Genomic DNA, 26,013 nt, shown 5'->3' with positions numbered 1-26,013 from the left:
TATTATTATTTTTTACTTCAGTAAACATCTGTCTTCACAGTTTGAAAAGCACATCTTGTGACGAGTAAATTAAGCTGCTTAATGGAATCTTTTTAACAGTTTGAGAAGTATTCCCTCTTAGTAGAGCAGCACAGCAACATGGTCCAACAGACACACTCAATAGATTTAGTCATCTCACGTGAGACTTATGATTAAAGAGGTGACGGGGCCTTTTGGAAAAAGGTGAATGCTGCTGCATTATCAGTGCACGTGCAAAAGTACAGAAACTATTAATTACAGTTAGTGGGACAAATATCCAGACAAATCAGATTAGCAGAGGATCTTAAGTGTGAAATATCTCTATGAATGTGTGCATCATGCAAACGAATGTGTCTAAGCTCTTGCCTTTTTCCGACTTGTCCTCAGTTCCCGATCCCGAGTGGCTTCCCGAGCTGGACTGGCTGCCTGTGGAGGAGGGCGGGGCCAGCAGGCTCTTGAGTTCTTCGTTACTGTGGGTGAGGTCTCCGCCCTCCGAGCTGTTGAGTGAATCGCTGAGGGCCGAGAGGGACGAGGAGGTGCTTTTGGTCTCGCTGAGGGGACTTCTCGAGTTCAGACCTGACCACAAGGGGACGGCAAATGAGAAATCTTAATTGTTATGATCGATGAGCATTCTTTAGAGGATCAAAGAGGAAAGATATCTCGAAAAAAAAATCTCTTTCAAGCTCCTCACGGTCACGTGCATCATACAGTGACATTCACACAAATAGAATACAAGCAGGCAGCATGGATGTGGTCTGTCTGAGGCCCTGCTGCCAGTCCAATCAAGATGCAGTGTGCTTTTATTGATCCCCTTCCCTAAGTCTGCAATTCACTGAGAAGAGAGGGAATTAGACGGGGAGGGGGAGAAAGGAGAAGGGGGGGGGGCGAGGACCGTGGGTCATGGCTGAAGGAGCTAAGATGGTGGGAGCATCTCGGGGCACAGCTCAACAAAGGGCATTCACTCATGAGGGAGTGAAAGCAGGGAGAAAAGGTTACACAGACCCTGAAATGGTTGACCTAACTTTTTAATACAGACACGCACACACACACACGACTGAGCCTGAGCTATACAGGAATGCTAGCATGCTGTGAACATAATTTTTCACACAATGGCAATAGTCGCGATTAACCGCCATCAATCAAATCTAAATAAGCGAAGGTCATTTGCAGCGCAGCCGCAGCGACAGTCTGAATACAGTATTGAACCAGTTTAAGGACGCTTTTATCTCCTCTGCTGCAGCATTTAGCATCTATTTGCCTTTTTCATAGCATATCTAAAAGGCTGAAGCCACAGAATGTACGCTGCTCCAAGCCTGTGGGCCTTGACCATGAAATATACCTGAACTAAAAAATATTGCACTTTTTCCTTTATTTATTTATTCCAGAGACTGCATGGTACTATTCATGATAGAGGAATGAAAAAATATAGATGCAAAATCTACCAGCCAGAGAATTCCAAGACCACCTTCCTCTCCTCCATTGAGAAGGCCACACAAACACACACACACAACCTCACTACTCTGTGTAACGTCTATGCTTCACAGGAGGTTTACATGAACTCAGCACTGTGTCCACACAGTTGACCAAACAACGACCCTTTTACAGTACTACTTCTTCTAGACGGTGCCGTATAAACCAATTCTAGGACGTTTTGACACGCTTGACAAACAGCTGGATCTTGACAAATTATTTAAATCCCCACAAACAGAAAAAGGAGGTGTGATTACACACTCTTGTACATTTGTGTGTCTGGTGGGCGGTGTCCATCTTGCGAGAGGACTGAGATAAATGCCATCGCCGGATTCGAGTCTTAAAAAAGATGGCCACAGCGGCATCGTAAACCCAGATTGTCTCCAAAGGAACCGAGGCCTATTGATTTTCCTCCACCTAAGGCACAATAAGGACCAACCTTCTAAGATAAACAAGGCCACCGTCGACTGTGAAAGACCGGTTGGCTGTCTGGGTCAGACACCCCCCCCCTTCCTCCCCAACCCACCCACACACCCACACACACACACAAGAAGCCGACATGGACACACATGCTGTGAGGAACAAAACATCAGCAATAAACTGGACAAAGCTGTTTAGACAAAAACACTCGTATCGACCACCAGAGGTTCAGACCAGCAGCATTTTAAGTCCAAGGAAAGTCAAGTGCAGTAGGAGGCTTGTTTGTGAAAACCTCCTCTACTGCTAGTCTTGCGCCGTGTCCTGTGAACTCGTACTCAACTGTGTGTTTATCAAGTGTAAATAACCGTCTGCTGCACCTTTATGCCTCGACTTCACACTGCTGATTTCTTGTCATATAAAATATTTTGGACAGTAACATTTACTCTGGTCTGTTTTTGTACTCCAGCAGAAACTGAACTACAATAGCTTAAAATGTGCTTATATTGGAACATAAAATGACCAAAATAATACATTTTATGACAAATGTAACCTGTACCTGCATGACCGGTGCTGATGTGGCTCTTCATGTCGTGCTCCTCCATGCTGACGTAGTCGCAGACGCTGCAGCAGAGCGAGAACATCCACTGCTCCTTGTCCACATGGAGCGACATGTGGCTGACAAACTGGGCATTCAGCTCCGTCTGGAAACCGCACACATGGCAGCTGGACGGAAAAACAGAGAGGAGGACGGTGAGGATTGTGTTTGTGCATTATGATTTGCCACGTAGAAATATTAGCACAATGTCAGAAAGTAGACGAGAAGCTCGATATTACTCTCAGGTCTCTGATGCTCCAGTCAAGAGGCAGATAGTTTCACTTAAAGTGCAACTTAACCCGCTGATCTGAGGCCAACTCGGCCTGATTTTGAAAAATGCAAAGAAGTAGGGAGGGAGCTGTGAGTGAGGGCGCACTGTAGGGGGCGTGGTCATCTGTACAATGTAGAGGGGACACATGGCACGTGTGCCTTTAGCTTTGATTAATAGACGTTTTGAGATGGATGGCATTCTATACAATAAAATTTACTCTTAGTGACAACTCCAGCGCTGATACTTTTGCGATGTTGATTGTCAATTCAGGTTCTGGACCTGGATCAATAAACATGAATAGATACAATCTCCCTTATACAGAAGATTGGTTTTCACCTGAAAAAAAAGTGCCTTCTTTAGTTCCAAAGAGTATTTTTAATATTTGTTTTTTTTTCCCCCATTGATCAAACATATAATATAAATAATTTTTGCCACTAGGGGTCTCTTTCTCAATCAAAACAATTACAAAAGACCTATTTTGATTATGTCAGGGAGCAGCGTGAGCTTCGGCTCACCTCCTGATTTAGTGACCCATCCTGTCTGTTTTTTTTTTTAATCCCAAAGTCACTTTGTATTCAAGCATTTTTTCAATAACAACAAGGTGTTTTTAAAGAGTGTGACACCGACCGACTGACCTCTCTCTCTATAACACCTCCCTTCAGCTGCTGCTGCTGCAGCAGCGACGCCTCTCAGCTCTGCTGAACAGCTAATCTATGCCTTTATCTGTCGCATATGTCACACGCAGCACATGTCCTGTATCCATTTCAAAATAAAAGCATTCTAGCATCCACCCGTTTCTATTCCTTTTTTTAACAAGGCTTTATTGGGAAATATTCTGAATACTCTATTATAATGCAGAAATCAGGGTAAAGGTTTCTCTCAATTTCAATAACCTATGTTTCCCAAATATTCATCCATTTCTTCCTGGCGTCAACATTAACGCGTGTTAGTGCATGACTAATCGAGTAATTGTTTCAGCCCTACACATAAATGATTGACAAAAAAAGAAAACAGACCAACAGAAAAGATCTGCTGTGGAAAAAACAAAACAAATATGAGGATTTAAACAGCACATACAGATGGTCAGACAGTATGACAGAGGTTATTGTGGTGCTTTTGTCAGTTATCACTACCTGTAATAGTACGGGCAGTTTTTGCGGTCTGCAGAGTCGGCCGTGACAGCGCTGACGATCTGCTCGGCGTCCGTGTTGACCAGCTTCACAGAGTGGATGGTCAGGTGCTGATTGAGGTTTGCCCTGCACTTGGCTGCGTAGGGACACAGGTGACACTTGTACTTCCTCTCTTCTGGAAAACAACACACACAGATAAGACAAGACCTTGGGTTACTGTCAACATTTACCCCAGATGATGTGTCATTAAGTTGCACTCCAGCCACTGAGCCTTAAAGGTAAGTCTAATGATAAGAAGCTGTTTATCTACCAAACTTAAAGGTGCATTATGTAATAAATCTTAAGCAACTGGCCAAAAAATCCTCCTAATATGTCACAGAGACTCAGGAATAATGTTCATATAACAAACTGAACTCACCAACAACAATAGTACAGGCAGAATGTTCACATTAAAAAAATATTTTGCAGACTGCAAATCATGTCTATGTTTTGAAATCATGTTTTGGCATGTGGCGCCACCTACCGCCGTCTACCAATCATTGCAGTCAGTAGAGTCCCAGCTGCCGAGCAACCACGGGTTGCCAGTTACGTCTGAGCTACAATGGCGGAGAAAACGAAACCCTCTGTATTTTGAATTGGAGTGTAGTAACCGTTTTTGGCCACATTCTTACAAATTGCGCCTTTAAACACTAATAAATACGCAATGCCTTACTCCTCCCTTCACCTCAGCCTGACTCCGGCAGTAAACTCTGATCCTGGGAAGAATGAAACATTATTTGAACTTATTTTCCAGCAATATCCTACAAACAAATTGAGAAATGTTCTCCTGTCTAACTCCTGACTGTTCTTAGATTATTAGATTATTAGGAAATGCTGATTTTCTGGTGATATATATATATATATGTTCTCTTAAAACACCACACACTGACAGGCACATACCCATTTTTTCTACAACCACGAATGCTGTCGACAATCTGCTAAAATCATACTGTCGTTTCTACAAAAAATTAAAAAATAAAATGACTTATCATCGCCCCTTTTAATAACAGACAAATCAACTAGGGATATCCCAGTCTCTCTAAGCAATCACTGACCGTCTTCTATCTGCACCGAGCACTGCAGCACATGTACACACAGTTTTCTACACACTCCAAAAATATCACTTCTCTGCATGTTCAGCAAACATGCAGAGAAGTGATATTTTTACAAACTTGCTCGCAGTTTAATGATATGTACACAACACAGTGCTGGTTTAGCTAACAGCGCTGACAACATGCACGCCCTCTCCCTATTTCTCTACCAGCAGCACTACCAAGAGCCTCACAGCAGCAGCAGCAGCAGACATACGAGTCAGAAATAGTATTCTTTTTACTGACTGTGTACATTTTTTATTAAATTTAAAGAAAGATGCAGTGTGCAGTATCAGTATCAGACTGGGACTCCGTATCGGCACATACTCGACAGTAAAAACGATTTGATCAGAGGCCAAAAAGCTGATTGGGACATCCCTAAAATAAGCACAGCACATCCACACACACATGTGCGCACACACACACACACACACACCATTTGCCCCAAGGACATGAAGCCAGGCAACCTTTATGTCGTCGGGGAAACCAAAAAGACCATCACACTGACATATGCCCCTGCTTCTGCTCTCTGTGGTGTGGCCAAGCTGTTCGCAGCCAACACTCTCAGATGGTGTGTGTGTGCGCGTGTGTGTGTATTGTGTAGTGTGTGCCTGCAAAATGCGAGAGCATGTCCAATTGTGTGGGGGCATTTCGTACACGAGTCTCCATTTGTGCTTTTCGTGATTTGGTCTACTTCTCCCAAGTAGGCTGCATTAATTTCTAATCAATCATTCATTTGCTTAAGATAAAAGTGTGTTCATTAATTTGCTTTCGCCCTCCTAATAAGGAGCAAGAGAAGGATTATGGGAGACGGCTATTGGGTGCAATGGATCGGTTGGGCGCAACCAAGGCATATGTTTGAAAACACTGTAATCAGGACTCTGGAGAGCACACAGCTTCATCCGGAGGAAGTCTCCCATGTCTGAGCGTGAGCGAGAAAGTGAAAGAGAGAAACTATTGTTGTGCTTGTGCTTGTGTGTGTGCTCTCTAAGGCATCCTTCTAGCTGGGTAATTAGATGGGCAGTTTTCCCAGTGAGACTAATCATGGTAGTAATCTCTTTAAAGTAAGGTTAATCTAGTCTAGTCAACCTTATTTACTTACTGTGGGCAGCGCAAACGAAAGCAACACAGCTAGCAGCTATACATCGATAAAGGGATGCAAATGTGCAGAGTAGTGTATACGTATATGTGATGGGCTAACAATGTTGTTTATGTTTGTGTTAATGTTTGTGTGTGTGTTTATTTACCTGTGTGTAGAGACAGATGTCTTGAAAGCGTCTGCTGTCGACCAAACACCTTGCCACAGACCGGACAGGGGAAGAGCTGCTCATTTAGTCTCCATTGGGCAATTCCATTTCCTGGCTCACAATCATCCTTTTCCGAGTCTGGAAAACACACACACACACAAAATTGTTTACACAGTCATCCATAACAGCATCTGCAGGTAGATTAAGAGCTGTGAAGTCAAGCTGCTATGAAACAAGTCGAATTCATCACGCATCAACACTGAAATGATCAAGAAATATGGCCCATACCACTTGAAATGTTCTATGACTTTTTATGCACATTTAGGCTTTGTTAAATACGTATGAATATGTTAAATACTCGACAGTTAATAAGTGAAGGCAAATATGTGGCCAAAATAACAGTCGGACAACAAACCACACAAGAATGGCTCCATTCCATCCATCTTTTATGAGAGCCATCGCCAGTAAAACATTATTGGATGACTAGGTCTGGATTTCGGTCTGGATTATGTTCGTCAGTGATGGCATGAGACAGCCATCTTTAAGAATAAATTATTGTTTATTTAGCACTACGTTTTATTTTTTATGAATGTACTTGCAGGCCAGAGTTCCTGCTTCCTCTGATTGTACGAATAATGTCAAGGCTTTAATAGGCTCTGACTGACAACGTTTCTGCTTTGAATAAAACCCCCTCAATATGAATAGAGATAAAAAGACATAAATTCCTCAAGGAAAAATATGGGATACCTTTATCATTGTACGATACAACTAATTCATAGAGGGAGGTCCTTTTATTTATAATTTGAACTATCTTGTTCAAAGAACACGTTACAAAGACTGACCCTGGTCAAATCAGAGTCAGTCAGTACTTTTGGGTAACCTGATTGACAGCGATAAATGTTATTCCACACGTCATGGTTGCACGCTAAGAAATCTGCAATAAGACAACTCAAACAAAAGCAAACATGGATGGAGTGTGACTGTGACACACAACAAGGTCATTTCTACCAGGAGGAGGAATCTAATAAAACCAAACAAGGAGAGAGTACCTTAAAAATAGACACACTTTGGTGATGGGTTTGAGTTTAAAGAGTCAGATAAGGACGACAAAACGGCCAATTGTGCCACAGACCGTTCCCCACAATAGACTCGACTACGCGAAGATCCTGTTAAACAGTCTCTTCACATGAGAGCCACAGATGTACAGTTGAGAGCTCAAAACAAAACCCAAACTCAATCGATGCAAGAAGTTTTTGTCTGTGACACACAATATAAAAATAATCTCACTAACAGCTGCCTCTTCAGTTTAACACCTGCAAAGACATGGTGCCAATTTTCTCAGTCAACGGGTATCAGGTAATATCATGAACTTAATTTCTAAAAGGAAAAAAAAAAACACAGCAAATATATGTTCAACTGGATAGATTTTGTAGCATTGGTGCAAATTCGCCAAAAACGCTTCCGTTTTCGCGTTCAATCCAAAATGGCGGCATTCCTGTATGAACGTGCGTACCAAGTTTCGTTCATGTACGTTAAACCGGACAGGAGATGACCTACTAGCACTTTTTTGCGTCAGTTTTTTAGCCCCTCCCACTTCCAATTTTCCACGCAATCGTTCACCAGGTCTGATGTGGTTGCACAAATCTGGGAGCTTTGGGGCATGGGAAAGGGCTCAAAAATACGGAATAATAATAATAATAAAGAATTCCTTCAATTTCAATAAATATTCATATTTAAATAAGTAATTGCATTGTATCATTGGAGTGTTTTTTTCTGTTCTTTAATATTTCATGCACAAAGCATTTAATTGAATAATCAAAACAACAACAACAATAAATTAGCCACTTAAGCAACAATGAAAATAATTGTTAGTTGCAGTTCATTCCGCTGATTCCACATCAGTTGTCATTCTGCTACAGGGACGTGAATCACTATTGTAACAAGGGTGAGTGAGGGCATGTGTGTGTGTGTGTGTGCCTGCGTAATAGCAAAGGCATGTAAATAGGGCAGTGTAAAGCAGCACGCGCCTGTTCGCTGAATAAATAATAACAAATAAATAGCACAGGCAAATGTGTATGTTTGTGGCTCAACACAAAAGCGTCACATGAGACCTGTCAACAAACTGGAGTTACCGTGACCCGAGTCAACCTGCAGGTCACAAACCTTCTGACCTCCTGAATTAGCAGAAACCTGCCTCCCGCTAATACGAGACCAGCTATCTGTACGGCTTTTCTCTACAGTGACCGTGCATGGCTTTTTTTCTGGGAAATCCCAGACCTTCTTACAAGGCTTAGTTTCTGAGAATAAGCCATAAACTATTTAACTTGCCCCGAGTCGTATATGTGAGCACCGGCGAACGGCCGGGTCAGGAAAAGAAACAAGAAGCCCGACAACAGGGACTCGAGGCCACGACCCCGGCGAACACACTGATGATTAAGCCAATTAGGGTGTGGTGTGGCCCTTGAAGTGGCTAATGGGTTTAATTAGTGCCATTAGAGCTGGAGAGAGTGGGACACAAACGAGAAATTACAGATTGTGCTAAACCCTCTCTGGCTGATGGCAGAAGATGACCAACTCCTCTCATCACATTAATGTCACACAAAGTCTGACTCACTTCTTCTTTTTCTTGCATATAAAGGTCCAGTGTGTAACAATTAGGAGGGTTTATTGGCAAAAACTAAATATACAACCTATAAGTAAGTATGAGTAACATGTATATTTGGTTTCTAAGTATCTACGGCAGCCTGAATGGACAAACCGTGTTTTGTGTGTTTTGCATTTTACGATGAAGAAGAGCAATAAGCTTATTTGAGGAGTCTTTTTTATAATCTGTAATCTCATGATTAGATGTCACTAATTCTTACACACTGGACCTTTAAAAAGGTCCCATATTATGCAAAATCAACTTTTTAATCATATAAACCCTTATATATGGGACTCTGGAGGCCCAACCAGTCGCCAACGTGTGAAAGTATGACTCACTCATGTTTTTGTGGTCTATCTCAGTCTAAGTACAGAAGATATAACACGCGACGTTGACTTCCGCGCTCCTTTGGAACTAATTTAACTGAGAGACTGGAGAAATAGGATATAATATGGGACCTTTAAAGGGAAACGCTCATACCGTTTAATATAACTGTTGTAGGGCACATAACAATTGACTGTACTTTGAACACACTGAGGATGATGTTACATCAACAATTCTGCTGATGACGCTCACACACACACCCTACTGTCTGCCAACGCCTCAGTAAGTTATGTGTTGTATAGCATAGACGTCTTTAAAAGTTGCCAGACTTCATCCGAGACACTTGGAGTCGCGTGGTGCAGTGAACAGCAGGAGCCGTGTTGTGTTTGGCACACACGGGCAGTTGCTTACAGAGCACTCGCTTTGCTCTGCATTAGCTGTTGGCGGAAAACACTTTTTCAACATCGTACAACCACATGCTCTACAAGCAAAAAAATAAAAAAATAAAAAAAATAATGTGATTGTGATTAAAATACGATTTGTGAATGTCTGGATTTATTTTTAGTGGTAGAATCCACTTCTGTACGTCTCATAATGCAACTGTATGAGGTTGTTATATTGAGAGAGACAGACACACACACACACAAAGATGTTGTGTGGTCATTTGTCATTCATTTGAATGTAGCACATATTTGTTTATATTTAAAAGTTATGCACTGCAGATTAAAATAAGGATAAATACAGAATAAATGAAACTACCCAGTAGTACTGCATAGTCCAGTAGTTTTAGTCACTGGAGAAAACAATCATTTATCATTATTCGCAATCATTATGCACCCCGTAAATTAGAAGTAAATTTTTATTCCAAAGTACATTAAGCTAAACCTCTTGATTCTGGGTCCAAAATATATAAAAGGTCAATGGTGCTCCCTATGTGGGATGAATTAATGTCAGCTATTGCAATGAATTAGTGAATTAAATTAAAGGTCTGGTGCAACTGCTTCCTAATATTTAGGTGGGAAAAAAAAGCAGCTGTGTACAGACACATGAACGGTAGAGAAGAGCTACACAGTAAGAGTAAAAGCAGCAGAGGCTAGATCTGAAGCTTAAACACACAAGAGGAAAGAGAGGTGTGCTGGGCGAATTAACTTTCAGGACACTCTTGACACCCAGAAGCCAATCAGATTTTCATTAACTGGCAGAGGGACAGGCAAAGCTGGCACAAGCTAATTAACCTCCGGATCTTTCACTGCCAAAGGAACATGGAGGAGGATCTGGGATGGCAGGGAAGATGTGGAGGAGAGAGAGGCAGGTGATGCCCTGGGCAGATGCCTTCAGGTTGGGGAAACGCTTAAGAGTGCAGACACGCTGAATGGCGTTGTAAAGATGAACTGGATGGGGAGGTTTGCCAGAGATGAGGATGAGATAATATTATATTATATAAAGTTCGAGGTAGTTTGATGTGGCCATGTGCTCGGATAAAAATCGTTCTTTTTGTGTCGAGTTGTTTGAGTTGTTGCACTCTCATACACTGCATGTATGTAAGTGTATAATGGTATCTCTGCGTAATGAGTTGTTCCTACAACTGCACAGACTGTTAATTACTGTCACTTAAATACTTCCTTGTTTCAGTCGGTTAAAGTGTTTAAATAATATAAAGCAGCTTTGACTGGTCATCGAGACTAGAAAACTGCTAAATAAATACAGGCCATATTAGTCTCACTTCAATTGTTTAGTTTCTCATTTTACTCCTTTTTTGAGTGAGACTCTGAGGGTGGCAGGAGGATTTAGTTTGTTGTCGATTATCACACAGAACCATCAGGGAGGTACCACAGTGCTCGCAAACTTCCTTCTGCCCCGTGTACATTGAGAAATCCTAATGGAAATATTTTTCAGTGATCAGAAGAACAACAGATGGTGTGGGCCCCACGACAGAGCCCTGATCTCAACACCATGGAGTCAGTCAGGGTGTACTGGGCGTACATGAAGAGAGAGAAGACAATCAGACAAACTAAATCATGGCAATTTTTTCGAAGATGCTTGGAACAACCTTAAATAAACTTTTGCATGTGCACCTGGAGAAATGGCACAGTTTTAAAAGGCAACGGGAGTGCACACCAAATATAGATTTGCTTTGCACTTTCTGGTTACAGCACTTTGTTTTAAGTTAATTGACAAAACACACTTAAAAAAAAGAGAAAAAATATATGTCCAAAACAAGACAACCAATAACAAATTATTGTAGATGCAAGATACAATATTAGCAAAATAAAGCCCATTTAGCTGTTCCTTAAGCCCAATTTATACTGCTGCGTAAAGCGCTCTACATCGCCGGAGAGCCTTTCCGTTGTCTCCGGAATATTTTTTAAGTGTCCGTCACTCCATCAAGGGACAACAGAGAGGGCTACAATTGCTCCTCAGCCAGTCTCTGATCGGAATCAATGGGCATGCGGTGGGTGCCTCGATGATTAATATGATATCGCACACGGTGTAGAAGTTCGTCAAGTTTGCCAGCCGACATTCGGAAGTACCTGAAGTGGGTTTCTTCGTTCATGTCCCTCATCGGTCCAATAAGACTGTTAAATTCGCCTGCCATCAGTCTCGGTACATTTAGTGGACGTACAGACCACCTACCGACACGTCCCCTCTGTCTTTCACGTCTCCATTTTTGTATTAAAAGTATCTGAGTTTCAATGTTATTCAGCTGCGACAACAACAACAGTCGATCTCTCTCAGACGCCATTGCTCACTGTAGCCAGTAGCACAACAACCTTGCGTAGCGACCCCTACTGATCGGGCAGGAAATCGCAGTGCGTATCCGGCACCACGACAGAGAACTACTAGGTTACGCAGTTGGATACCGCATTACGCAGTTGTAGTTGTATCACCTATTGATCTGTCCCAATAGTCTATACAAGACTTTGACCATGTTGAGTGTGAGTACAGTAAGTGTGTGTGTGGTTTACATGCGTCTTACCGTGGTACACTGGCCTGGTCGAGGAGCTGGCCTCTGCGGGGGAAGAGCTCTTGGAGCGCGAGTTAAAGGGTGATTGTCTGAAGCACTCATCCAGGAACGGACTAAAACAGAGACATAATGAACACCCACAGTATACCCAACACTTATACTGCAAAAAAAACTGTTAATGTAATAAGGTGACAAATAATTCAAATTTCACAGGAAATGCACACGCTTCGTGCGACTCACCTGTTTATTCCCACCATGTTACCGTCTTTGTGGTTGTTGGCTTTGCTTACTTTTTCTGATGAGAAAGAGACAAAAACAGACAATATAATTTAAATATTTATTTATTTACAATATCCAGTTATTGACTGCATTGTTTATACTGTAAACCCCAAATTGTGTTTGGACATCAGAGAGTTCTATGTGCAGAGCAGATATCTGAATGCAAGAAGCTGCCATTTTAAAGTGATAGTGAGGTTGTTAAGTAGCTAAAATCTGCCCTGCAATTAGGTCATTGTCTGACAAAGATACCAAGACTATGCACGTGTACGTGCCTGGTGGCTTCGACTCTTTAAGTTGAATTGGGCTAGTAAAGGCACAGGTTTGTCATGCCAGCAGGGGAGAGCTGGCCATCTGGAGCAGTGGGAGTCTCTCCAGTGGGTCTGCTGACCTGTGGGCCAAAAAGTTAGCCCAACAACACTTATGAAATATGAATATGAAAACAGTTTTTGAAGACCTGCATTAGAGTCCCCAGATGGCACACTTGTGGTCGTGTAATGATGCTGCTCTTGTTTGTTAGCAGAGAGTGAAGAGATAAAATGTTAGAAACACCTTTTGATATTGCACGGTCTGATACAGCACCACCACTAGATATAGTCTTTAAACTGCTGCAGATCAAAAAAAATGAAGATTACGAGGATGGATTGTACATATTGTACCAGTCAACCAGCAATTAGTGTGCGCTATTATAACTCATAAATTGGCTCATTGTCGTGACAAATGTATATTCAAGCACTTAATTTAACTATATTAAAAAGAAGAATCCGGCGTTTTGTTTTCCAGACACTGCAATGTGTTGCTCAGATTGATTACATTAAAATGAACACGGAGGATTGATCAGTCAAATGCCGAGTCACGTGCATCCTGACACTTAAACAATGTTTTATAAAAATGTAATAATTTCTCCAAACATTAATGGATGCACTCTTCATTTCAGGTTAGGTGGGGGTGCCTCTGCCATAAAAATGCTGCAATAAATCAAGCAAATAAACATTAAAGTGCCCATATTTTGGCCATTTGCTGGATCATAATTTTAATTCGGGGGTCGACGAGAATAGGTTTACGCGACGTGCGGTGCAGAAGACGTTTTTTTTTTTTTGGTCTCATACTGCAAATAACTGCATATAACTGCAACACCTTATTCCACTCTGGAAAGCTCAGCCTGCTGGCCAACACTTCAGTTATTAGAGCATGTGTTGGAAATGCCACACCCTTCAACACTTGTAAACACTGCTATTGTCACAGTAAAAAATGCGATGGCTCTGCTGTACCAATTATTCTTTTCTTTGAGTTTTAATGGCAGTTGGCAAACCATCTATTGGGACTGGAGTGTGGGGCAGTGGATTTGCCGTACCAATTTATGCCAAACTGGCCAATATACACATGTAATTTGGTGTCTCTTACACTTAACTAAATTAAACTAGGTGTTTCAGACTTGAGCAACAGTGTTTTGTGGGACAGAATGACTAAAAATTAGAAAACCCCTTTTCAGGACACTAGATTACACTCAAAGAAAAACAGCATAGTAAATGGACATGCTAATATAACACGTGCATATAAAGAGTTTAAAATATAATTGATTGCCTTAGTCTTCCAGAAAGTATTTTTGCCTTTCAGCTTTACAATACAGCAAATTTTTAAACATGTCCTCCTAACAACCGGGCTCACAACTGCTTCAGGGTCACCAACATTTAATGTTGTGTGCTTATAATGAGACTGGTGCTGATGCAAAGCAAGTTACCGAGCTACAGTACACTTGAAGCATGCTTTTTAACAGGATTGTAAATGACGAATTGAAAATGGTTCAACAAAAGGCTACTCATTCAACAGATAATTTTAGCGTAGCCCACTGGACTTAAGTATTTTGCGTATACAGTTGTAGAAAGCACTAAACAAAATGCCTGAGAATGGAGCTACTACTGTGTGAGTTCCAAGGCGATGTAATGAAGTGAATTTCAAAGCAGCAACCATCTCAGTGTTCAGAGCGACCTTGCCACTGATGCGTCTCTGAGGTCCTACTGCTCTAAGTAATTTATATTGATTGCTCATTGTGTGACAGCAGCCCGCTCTGTTCCAGTCCCCCTCACATTCAAGAAACAGTTCTAAGGGGGCTGTTTGTCGCTGTTGCCAGGCTAGCGATGCCCGGGCATCCCTGGGTGGGCATACTGTGCACCCCCAGTGCCCTCTCTACCCTTCTTATCCTCTGCCCCCTCACTACAACTCAACCAACCCCCCCCCCCACCACCACCACCCAGAACACCCCACTCCGTCACACTGCGTGCCAAGGACAGAGGTCTCTTTCCACGTTGCCATGGAGATGCCGCACAGGAGAAATGTAAAGGGAGGAAGGAGGGGAAGTGCAGGGGGAGAGCGTGTGCAGCCAAGTGTGCTTGAGCGGACATGTCTGAAAACGAGTCAAGGGAGGGGGGGAGAGGTAGAGAGAGAGAATGAGAGAAAGGAGGAGAAGGAGGGAAGAAAAAGGGGGGGGGGGGGAATTTGTGCAGACACCACTCCCCAAGGAGGCTTGTGCGAGTGTGTAAGAGTGTGTGGGAAAGAAAGACTGTCAATGTGTGAATTTGTGAATATGTGCAAGAGCAAGAAAAAGAGATTTTACACGCGCATGTTTTGCTATGTGGCATTAAAGCAATCAAACACAGCTGGGGGTCACAGACCAGGACGGCAAGTCTGACCTCTCACACACACACACACGCGTATCTGGGGACCGATGGATGCACCTCAAAGCTCGGTCTTGATCTCACAATACAAACAGCCGTCTGCTGCTTCAATATCACTTTCATGGCCATGCAGGTAAAAAAGCAGGGGTGTCATTACATTCGTGGCTTTACGACAGAGCCACCAAATGACAGAAATGGAAACATGTAGGATTTATAGTCGAGGATCACAAACTGTCCAAGGTTTACACTTGCGTTGCTGCAGGGGGAAAAACGACATGTTGCTGTGCATGGATGTATGAGTGTTGGAGATCTACTGTTGCCAAAAGAACAGTGTGTACCAGGGAATGACATTGTTCGACATACCTGACAATTTGAACAGAAGTTCAGAGGCCATTTTGACCGAAATGTCCTGGGAGAAGAGATCTTTCTGGGAACAGGTCAACGTCTCAGGGAGGTTGCTTATCGGCTCACTCTTCTCACACGCCCCTAAAGTGCTGAAGGCCAGCAGGTGAGAAGCCGGTGGGGTGAGTTCTGTGGGGGGCGGGTCCACCTCCATGGGTTCTGGCTTTACTTTCACTCTCTGGTACTGGACATCTTTGCTGTTCTCTGCTGTGCACGAATGAAAAGTCACTGGTTAGATTGAAGTTGCAGAATTGAAGTGAGCATTTCAAAAGTACATACATTGATACACCCATGTGATAAATACCTTGATTAAATGGTTAGGTTTTTGTTCACCATATCTGCTTCAGTGCATGTGATAAGGTCTTTTAACTGATGTTCTACTCAACAGTTTTTTTCCATAACGTTAAACAATTCTCTTAAATACAGTGGCATGACAGTGCACATCAGTTGGTGTAGGAACTCACTTGAACTACAAAACGGTAGCGTTATATCCACCTGAAGTAACTAAAAAAAAACGTGTTAAAATGTTGTAATTATGTGGTGCTAAATTTACCTCTTTCAGCTGAATGAAATACAGGGTCTGATAATGGTTCATCTTATCTCAGCCACTCATGTAACCCTGACTGCAAAATGGATTAAACACAGATGACTGCACTGTACCTACATAATGAATGCGGGCTTAATTTGATGTTTTTTTCTCTGTCACATTGCCTGCCAGATGATGCAATCCTTCTGCCAGTCGGTTCCATTCATATTCGGACCAAATTCACAATTAAACATTTGCCTAAAAGGCCTTAATGTGCCTAAATGTATGTTGTTGCTCCTGTTCCATAGTTAGTTCCTGCATCTGTTTATTATCCAGTCCAGCAGCAATATCGAAAGCATCAAACATATTTTTTTTACTAGCCTGGAGCCATCTCCAGAGATGATAAAACAACAACAATGTTTAAATTGTTGTTTTGATTCCATTTCGGTCAGTTCTTGTTTCAGGAACCCAGTGGTCATAATGGTGATGATTGTCAACTGCCAAGACATAATGTTTCTTATAGACGAGTAGCTATTGGTATTTAAATTGGCCATGTAGTGAAAACACTTTCATATTTGTAAATGTATGACAAACTCATTAGTAACTGTTTTGGTATCTTTATTTCTATTGGTTGATGTAGATGATTTGTAGTCTTCTATTGATCTGAATAAGCTAAACAAAATAAATTTAATGAAATGATTAGGGCAAAGAGGGCAGCAGGAGGTCATACTGTGTCTTGGGAAAGGCTCCAACTTAAACATGTTAATATTAAGCAAGCAACAATCACTGTGTTTAAGACTAGTAGCAGTGTTGGATGTTTAAATCTAGGTTGTGGGTTTTTTTCTGTTGAGCACATAAACACTGGCCTGAATGCTTTGAAAACAGGTGTTGACTGACTCCTCATTTAAGTTTAAAAGAACAGGCTAAATCTAGACACTACACCTGGTACGAATGTCTCGCTTCTCTTTTTGAAAGTGATGCATAAAAAATAAAAAAATCAGACTGCCATGAAAGAATACTGGAACGCATTAAAAAGGGAATATGTGATGCAGGCAATATTTTCTTAATGCAGAGCTACTGAGCTGTCACATATCAGCTCTCTAATGGTCTCCAATAGCTATATTTAGAAGATTCAAATTAGAACTACTTTAGGCTACAGTTAGTGCAGACTGTGCAGCAAACATGATGTGGGTAAAAATAAATAAACTATACTAAAGGCTTTCTTTGACACGTTATTTAGCATCTGTATACAAGTTGGTCAATCTTTGGCTTAAGTAACTGCAGAAGGTAGCGTCCCTGTAGTGACAAGCAGGAGCAAGACAAAGCAGTTGAAGTTGATACAGCGCCGCTGACATGGCGACTCAGCACGATTATGGGATATATGAATTTGGCAGGGCAATGGGAGTCGTAGGAGGGGGAGCAGCAGAAACAGGGAAGAGGGAGGGGAGATGCATGACAGTAACCCTACTACTCTTCCCCTCACACTCTCTTCTCCTCCGAGAAGACTAGATGTGTGCTCATGTGAACATGCACACGTTTCCACTTCAATGTGAGTATATTACACTGTTAATGTGGAACACCCCCCTACCCTCCTCCCCAAGGTCCAGATGTCTGCTTTGCTGGTAGAAGCCAGTATGTGGGGACACTGACAACCATCAGCCCACTAATCCCTTAATCAGGTGTCGAGAGTTGGCCAAGAGTAACGGAGGAGAGGCTGGTGGAGGGGCAGGGCAGAGGAGGAGGAGTAGGGTAGTGAGGGTGGAGGGGTAGGGTTGGGGGCACTATGCTCCAAGGGTCAACCAAGGGACACGAGAGCTTCGATCTCTGGATCACCACCCTAACAACAGACGCTGAGTGGACTGCTGAGCTGCATAAACACATGCTCACACAAAAACTCATACAAGTATTATGGGATACTACATGTCCTTGACCTTCCAATGCTGAAACGGACATACAGTACATACATCCCTTATGGAGAGTCACGTGTCGACAGAAGGCAAATATTTAATTGTAAACACGCGGTGCCTTATTAAAAGTATCACATCACAGCAGGCTGCTTTAAACAAAGAAAATAAAGACTCACTCACACAATGATACTTTATACAGCTCTTAAGTCGAGTACATGACCTAATGTTCTGAAACTATAAAAAAAGGTTTCAACAGCTTCTACCTTTTGTTCATTTGAAAGCAGGTGCAACAATAAAATACACACACCAATTACACACCTTTGTTCTGGTAGCTGATGTTTCTTTGGTAAATAAAGAGTGGACTTTTATTGCTCAGGCCTCTGCTTAAACAAATGCACATGGATCCCATTTGTAAAAGGATAGCATGGGTGTCAACTATGACCAAATATTAGATCGGATCGGATTAAGCGGTTTTAACTTGTGACCAAATGTAAATAAGGATGCTTCGATAACTCCATAACGACTTAGACAGCACTCACTCACATTTTGGTCAAAGTAATGGTGGTGCACATCATCAGAATCAGCTCAGTGAAGCATTTGCTTAAGCACTGCTTGTATTTATGATACTTAAGGTTTTCAGATTGTATTTTACTGAATTTTCTCTTCTCATTTCATATCTAGTGATATCATTATTTTCCCAATATCAAACAAATACTGTCTCAAAACCTAAATGTGAATCTTTAGCTAAATACTGTTGCACACTTACAGTATGTGTGTATGTGAGCTGCATGCTGAGTCTCAATGCACTAATAATGACTTGTTCCCTCGGACACAGCTCTACTCAAGTTTTGAGTCAGTACAAAAGTGATTGGGTTTTGCGTGGCGTTCTGTATTTTCGTGATCAACATCGACCTCCAGTGTCTACTTGAATCTGCGTGGACGTAACTGTCCGTTTCGCTGGAAATACACAGAAGAAAGGCACAGATTGATTTGTAACTACATTGCACAAAAAAAGCCGCGCACCGTCTGTGATTTAATGCATGCTAAGTCAATTTACTGCAGTGCTTTGATACATCGACAGCACTGGAGTTAGGTAGCAGGTAGCGGGAGAGACAGACAGACAGAAGAAGAAGAAGCACAGAATAAGGGTAAGGAGAGAGGAAACTGTCAAAAAAGTGCCAGAAAAAGAACACCCGAGGGTAGGAAAGGAAAGAAGAAAGCGGCATGAGTAAGAAAGGCTGGGGGAGGACAGGAAGATGAGGATTGGCTATAGCCTAAATGACAACCTCTCCACCTCTCCCCCTCCAGTTATCGTAGTCTACCCCTCTCAATGCTCTGTTATTCCACATCTCTGTTTCCCTGCCCCCACCTCACCTTTCTCTCTCTCTCACCCTCCCTCTCTCAATCTCTCTATTCTCCTGCTCTCTAGTCGACCTGCTCAGACAGGGGTGAAGAGTTCAGGCGCTTCAAAGGCTGCAGTGTGGAGACTTCATGTCATGTGGGAGCCACAGCAGCCTTGCCTGCAGACTTCACAGACAGCTGCTGCTACAATTGATCCTCGACCAGCTAGTCCTCAGTAGTTCGACTTTCCAATGGTTGCAAAACCGCGGCTACGTCGGACTTCAGAGCCGCGCGCTTGATAAATAGCCCATACGGAGCCAGATATGGCCCTTATAAAGCAGTCCTAAACAAAAACATTTGGCACGAGCTCGAGCAGATTCAAGGCTACTAAAACTTTATCATATAAGGTCATGACAAAGGACTGTAAGTGATTGCCTCAGTGATTCTGTCAACCATCTCTCATATATAACAAGGCACTGATAAAACAAACATATATAGTCATTGGGCAAAAAGAATCAGCTCTGCATTTCTATAAAGAGAACTATACGCCTTGATGAGGAGTCAGTGAGACAGAATATGGAGGTAGGGAGGGTGGGAGTACGAGAGGTCAGCAAGCGGCCACACAGAGGGGGCATGGTGAGGACACTGTCAAAGTAGAGTAGAGCTTAACATAAAGTAAGGCTGTACAGTAATGCCACTGTTGTGAATTAGAATGATGAACTGCTTGGATAGATGCTGTGAAACGCCATATTGAGTAAATAGTGCAACCTTTAATGTGAGGGTAAGGATAAATGATGAGCGTTACATTCGGTTACAAACCGCAAGAAGAAAGGCTATATATACTTATTAGTGTAATGCCAGTTCTTCCTTGGCTTAGTTTTTGGTTTATTCTAGAAAGTTGCATGTTGGAATTTTATACTAAATAAAGATTAATCCTCTTCTTTGTAATTTCAAATGTTACTGTGGACTACAAGCACTGCACGACATGTTTTTCTAACTTTCATCTTCACAGTTATGATATGGTAGGAAAGAGGAATGAGTCAGCATGTTAGTTCTGACTTGTTGTACGATGAGGTAAGATGCTGGTGTTGTATTAACAACTAGCTTTTTTAAATTGTGCTTCAAAGTTGTTCTCACACCACCACCATTGCAGAGGAAATGTGTAGGTTTCACTGTGTTGGTTTGAATAGTCTGAGGCTAAAACTCAAGTGAATAGGGAATGGGATGTAGATGAACATATTACGCAACCAGCAGACAAAAATGATAAGACATAATATAATTTAAGGAGGAATTCCAGTGTACAGATTATTAATTTAGCTGCCGTTTCTCTTTAATGTCAACAAACAGAACCTCATAAGCTAAAATTTGTTGTTGTGACTTTAGCTGCCTGCTCCTAAGTGGACCAAATGTTTTAAAGCCACTTTTATTAGCGAGGTAAAAGGCACTGTAGAGGGGAGAGGGCCTGTAAAATGTCCTCAGAGATGGAAAGGCCTATTTGTAAGGAATGACGAATTAGTAAAGCAAGTACAAAGTGTGATTTCACACCTATAGTGAGGGTGGTTGGATGGTGAGTGGGTGGCACGGCTGTTATCCACACGATGCCAGTCTGCCAGGGCACCACCTAGGGCCCCACACCTCCCTGTCCCCCCCTCCCTTCCTGTGACGCCATGTTCCCCTTGCCCTGCAACACCAATGCCCATCTGCTCGTACACGTTAGCCGCTGGCGCCAGGGACTATTTAGCCTGGTGTAATTAGCCCCCAGACACCGGCAGCCTGGTTTTAAACAGATGTGGGGGAGGTAGGCGACTCAACGCGACCAGCCACTGTTTGATAAGGAAGAGAGGAGAGAGGGGGAAGGAAAGAAGAAGTAGTGACCTAGTTAAAGGGATGATGCAACTCGTGTTACAGCACTATGGGCAGTAATGATGACAACCCCACTTGTTCCGACTGCCCAATGCCTTGGTTGGGGAAAGATGAGCAGCAGCAATTTAATTAGGTTGTCTATTTGCTGTACTGATGAGCACAAATGAGGAAATAAGCAGCGTTTAATAGACAAATAGTAAGGTTTTTAACAAAGAAAATGCTCAGGCTGTGCTCCCTTATTATTTCCTTATTAAGTAATCTCACCAGGTTATTGCATTCTGGGGCTGACCTTTACCAGAGTCCAGAAAGAGGTTATAATGTAGATGCCCTTGAACCCCATGACTGTAATCACACGTGACTGTAATGGCGCTGACCTTTTCCTGGATCTCTCCCGTCCTCCTCACCAACTTTCTCTCCTTCCCTTCCCCCCCAGGGTCATTTGAGGGTCCAGACTCTTGTCAAGGCTGTCACTCTAGACAGTCCTCTCCATCTACCACCCCCGCTGTTGCCATGGCAATGGACGGCACTGCACTCCAAGGACTATGTGAGGGGGCAGAGGGAGCCAGCAGATGGATGAACGCTGCAGCATCTTTCCCTAACCTAGGTCAACCTTGCAGAGCCAGTGTAAGTGATGGGAGGGGGAAAAATACAGGCCATGCTGCATGAGGACCAAAACTGGCAGGATAACCCATAGTTTGGAAATAGTAAGGGGAATAGTAATGAAACAATGAATATAGGTCTCAATTTCTCCAGCTTTCGCAAAAAGGCCACGGTCTTGCTTGTTTGTTTGTTGTTTTTGTTCAAGTCACAATCATGTCAATTTTGTCTTCCTCAGACATGCACACACAAAAGGACGCGCACACACAAGGAAACGTGACCTGCGGGCAGGCAGTGGAGCAGCACACGTGTAGCACCACAGAGCTCACAGCTCACATGAGTCACTCTGAACACCAGTCGACTCGGAGAGAACAATGGCAATCGGTGTGTGGCGTCTGTAAAACACATACACACTGGCACAGGATGAAAAGCCGCTGACAGAGCAATGCACCACCACTGTGCCACCTTTAGGCTGCCATTTACTTCATGTTTTTTTTCAATACTTTGAATGTATACTTGAATAAGTGAATGTGTACATATGTTCCAAAGTAAAAGCAGTCCATGAGGCTTAATAGGTGTTTGCCCAACTTAAATGTAAAAAAAAAAGAAAAAAACTTAGAAGCATGTAATGAATGCATTTAATTCTTAAGAGAAAAAATTGAAAATCTAATTTTCACATGCATTATATGGCAAAAAACGCTAGCACTGTTTTTGTATAATACTTTAACTGTATCTAAAATAAAATAGATGGTTGCACAAAGCATTAAATAAAGAAAAGAAATGGTCACCATTTACATAATGCACACGCAATATGCTACACAAAGCTGTCTGAGGACTTTGTAGCAAGAATCCTGCTGAACTTAAACCAGGAGATTTTAAGCCTAAATCATGCAGCACTAGACCAGAATGGCCAACTATAGGTTAGGACCTGATGTGTGTGAAAATTTGTCATGGAAAGGGCAAGTAAGGGATGAGTTTTTATTTGCCAGTTTGTCCTGTTTCGTAGAGGAACTTAAGAGAAAACAGCGACCACAAAAACAAATCCACACTTTGTTCCACAATAGTTGGAACAACCTGATGCAGAGAGGGAGAGACAAAAAATGAAGGGTCACGACAAGCGACCTGAATATCATCACAGAAGTTTTCAGCCACTACTCTGTACAGAGGCTGCAGAGAGAGAGAAAAAAACATTCCACCCTATTTGTTTTTTTCCCCCCCACACAGGTACACTTTGCTCACCTTTGAGAAGACCCCAATTTTAGCTTGGTTAGGCGTGCCATTGAAGAAAACAACACAACCCTTTTATGGCATTTTGTGACATAACCTTTGGCTTACAGCTGACCTCCTGCGCTGGAACTAGCCAATGTGAAGCTCAAAAAAGCTGACCGACACAGTAAAATAGGGTATGCGTGATCTCTTCTTTACAAGAAATAATTATGTATATAATGACCAATGAAAGCTGTAATTTGCATTTCCCCCTTAACATAAACACAATTGCACAAATCCATAGCTAGGTCCTACCTGAAAGCTTAATCAGCAGCTCGGAAGCCACCTTGACGTTGATATCCTGGCTCAGCAAGCTGTTCTTAGCCATGGGGCTTCCTTCTCTTGGTTTCAGTGGCCCAGAGCGCTCTGTGACTGCTGCAGGTGCTGTTGTTCCTTCGTGACAAAAGGACCCATGAAAGCTTGGATGGACATGGCTCTGGGACTGGGAGGATGGTCTCGGGCTGAGTGCTTCTTCTACTTTGGGCTCTTCCTTCAGGTGGAACGGAGACTTGAGCGTCTCCCTCTGGTTGGCCGCTGCAAAGAGAAAGAGATAGAAAGACCAAAAGAATGAGAGGAAACGAAGAGGAGAAATTGTGTCAAGGGCAGGAGGAGGAAAGACCTTGTACAGCTTAAGACTAACTTTTAAAAAAGGTGCCTGAATGTGTCAGCAACAACACGAGATCATGTGGAGGCTTGCCATTGTCTTTCAGGGTTACAGATTTTGTTATAAATATCACTGGTTCTTCAACATGTCATCAACACTGCAAAAATATAAACGAATGAAAACATTCAAATTAAAGTGAACAACAAAGTGAACCATAGTGGATTTTCTTATAGTATAATCAGTTTCCACAATCCGCGTGGTGTAGGTCAACACAAGGTGAAGCCTTATTGTAGCCTGTCTTTCATCTTTGGGGCAACAAATTCCCATCATCTTCTCCTTCCTTTGTCCTTCACATTGCTACTTCGGTCTACTTTAAGTCTGGCTTGTCTCTTTCCTTTGTACCTCTGACATCTTCTAAATCCATTTCAGACTAAGAACATTAAACAATTCCCGCCGTTTCGATGGGACACGATCGCAATCAGTTAAAGGCTTATCCGCCATCTCTACAGTATGCAGCTTGGGTTAGGGAGTGAACTGTCACATGCATCCCTCTGCTCTACAGCCATCTTCAAGAAAAAACTGGGCCACATTTAATCCGCCTTAGATGAATAATTAATAATTAGACATGGAGCAACTTCCGATAGCCGCCAAGAAAAGAACAGCAGGCCGTGCACATGTCTTTGTGTCTCCCAGCACGTTCCACTACACCGTGTGCTAAAAAGAAAGTTTACACACACACTCACTATGATTTACAGTGTTTCCATTTAAAATGGTACGATTATAATAATGAATTTTCGTCATATATATCTATATATCCATCTATGAAATAGGGAAGCAGTTGTATGCAAAACAACAACGTTGACATGTCTTTAGGTCAGAAAAAAATAAGACAACGTGGCTGCAACATTACCCAACAGGGCATCACTTATAATACGTAATATTTCCATGATTGTTGTTAATTGTAAAAATATCTGCAAGACGGTTATTCCTTAAAGACAAATACACATTGATACTCTATTTTTTATCTATATTTGCTGAAGTTCCAATACACAACCACAGGTAAAGGGGCCACTAAATAGATACTAATTCATCTCTAAAGACACATCTGCAATTTCTGCCTACGAGGGGTCTCTAAATCAAAACAACACAAATAGGTAAGCTAAGTATACAGTTAACAAAATATATAATATTAGTCTTGTAGTTTTAAACCATTTTCAAATGCTAAAATGTAATGTATTATACCGATGTTGACAGGTCGGGAACTGGATAATGGGGAATTTATTCAATATGGAGTGAGTTAAAGAATCAGGTTTTTGGAGTTATTTTACACTTGGTACGCCAACAAGTTTGGCGGCTACCTGGAATACCTGCAAGGTAAATGTTCCAAGACGTGGTGGTAACTTAATCAAGCACCTCTAGAAGCACCACGCTAAAAAGCATGCAGAGTTCATGAAAAAAACCCATAAGAAGACAAGATGATGCAGCGGCTAATGTTTGCGGATGCACTGTAAGGAAGGGGAAAAACGTCTAGCCGACGGCATGAACACAACTCTAGTGTAGAAAGAGATATACTGCTTACTGTGGAGGAGAAAAGAAAAAGACTCACACCAGAGAGAGCAGAAATGCTTGTTTTCACGAGAAAGAACCTGCCATCGATGCTTCAGTGAACATTCTGGGTAACAACAGGTCACCGAGTAGTGGGAGACGGCACTACATGTTTACAAATAAGTTTTGACTTCTGTTTGACTTAGTTAAGCTATATTTATTTATCTATCATCAGTTTCAGCTGCTAAATGTTATATGGTTGTATTTTGATTTCCTGTTTGTGCAAAATGGAAACAAATACGTTTGATTCCTGTTTATGTTTGAATGCTGTTTCATGTTGCTGCCACTCAAAATCTGTGTTATGTGTTAATCTGTAACAAGTCTCTTCCTAAAAGTTAACAGCGTATTAATTCAAATATGGCATCGGATCATTATTGGGTATCGGCCGATATGCAAAGCCCAGGCATCGGTATCAGGACTGGAAAAAGCTGGATTGGTGCATCCCTAATTTAAACTAAATTAAATTGAACCGAGGTTAACTGTGCCAGCAACACACACACAACACCTCAAACAATCTGTGCACCATGCCATGTGCACACTCTCAGTCTTACATACTAGTAGACACATAGGGCATGGATTTAAGAAAGGCCATCACTCTTGAGCAGACTGCTGACCAGTCTCCTCTTGACCCAGCAGAGATCTGCTCCGTTCCTCACCCTACTGTCTCACCTAACATCTCTAACAGCCACGGGCCTGCCACCCCCTGCTCGCATCATCAATCTGTGCCAGCTCTGGCC

General features: G+C 42.2%; 1 protein-coding gene across 1 annotated transcript in view; it reads right to left on the bottom strand.

Annotated features, from left to right (window-relative positions):
* Nucleotides 1-26,013, bottom strand: part of znf827 (zinc finger protein 827) — a gene marked incomplete at both ends in the record, with an annotated part of 57,467 nt that overhangs the window by 5,186 nt on the left and 26,268 nt on the right. The window contains 8 exons of the mRNA XM_083909204.1: nt 385-594; nt 2,465-2,631; nt 3,908-4,079; nt 6,282-6,419; nt 12,227-12,327; nt 12,455-12,509; nt 15,529-15,771; nt 23,323-23,601. Coding sequence (XP_083765330.1) covers nt 385-594; nt 2,465-2,631; nt 3,908-4,079; nt 6,282-6,419; nt 12,227-12,327; nt 12,455-12,509; nt 15,529-15,771; nt 23,323-23,601 — 1,365 coding nt within the window. The remainder of the gene's footprint in view (nt 1-384; nt 595-2,464; nt 2,632-3,907; nt 4,080-6,281; nt 6,420-12,226; nt 12,328-12,454; nt 12,510-15,528; nt 15,772-23,322; nt 23,602-26,013) is intronic.

The sequence above is a fragment of the Microchirus variegatus genome, assembly GCF_963457635.1.
Source record: "Microchirus variegatus genome assembly, chromosome: 23".
NCBI classification, from domain to species: Eukaryota; Metazoa; Chordata; class Actinopteri; order Pleuronectiformes; family Soleidae; genus Microchirus; species Microchirus variegatus.
This window is presented reverse-complemented; position numbering and strand designations above follow the sequence as displayed.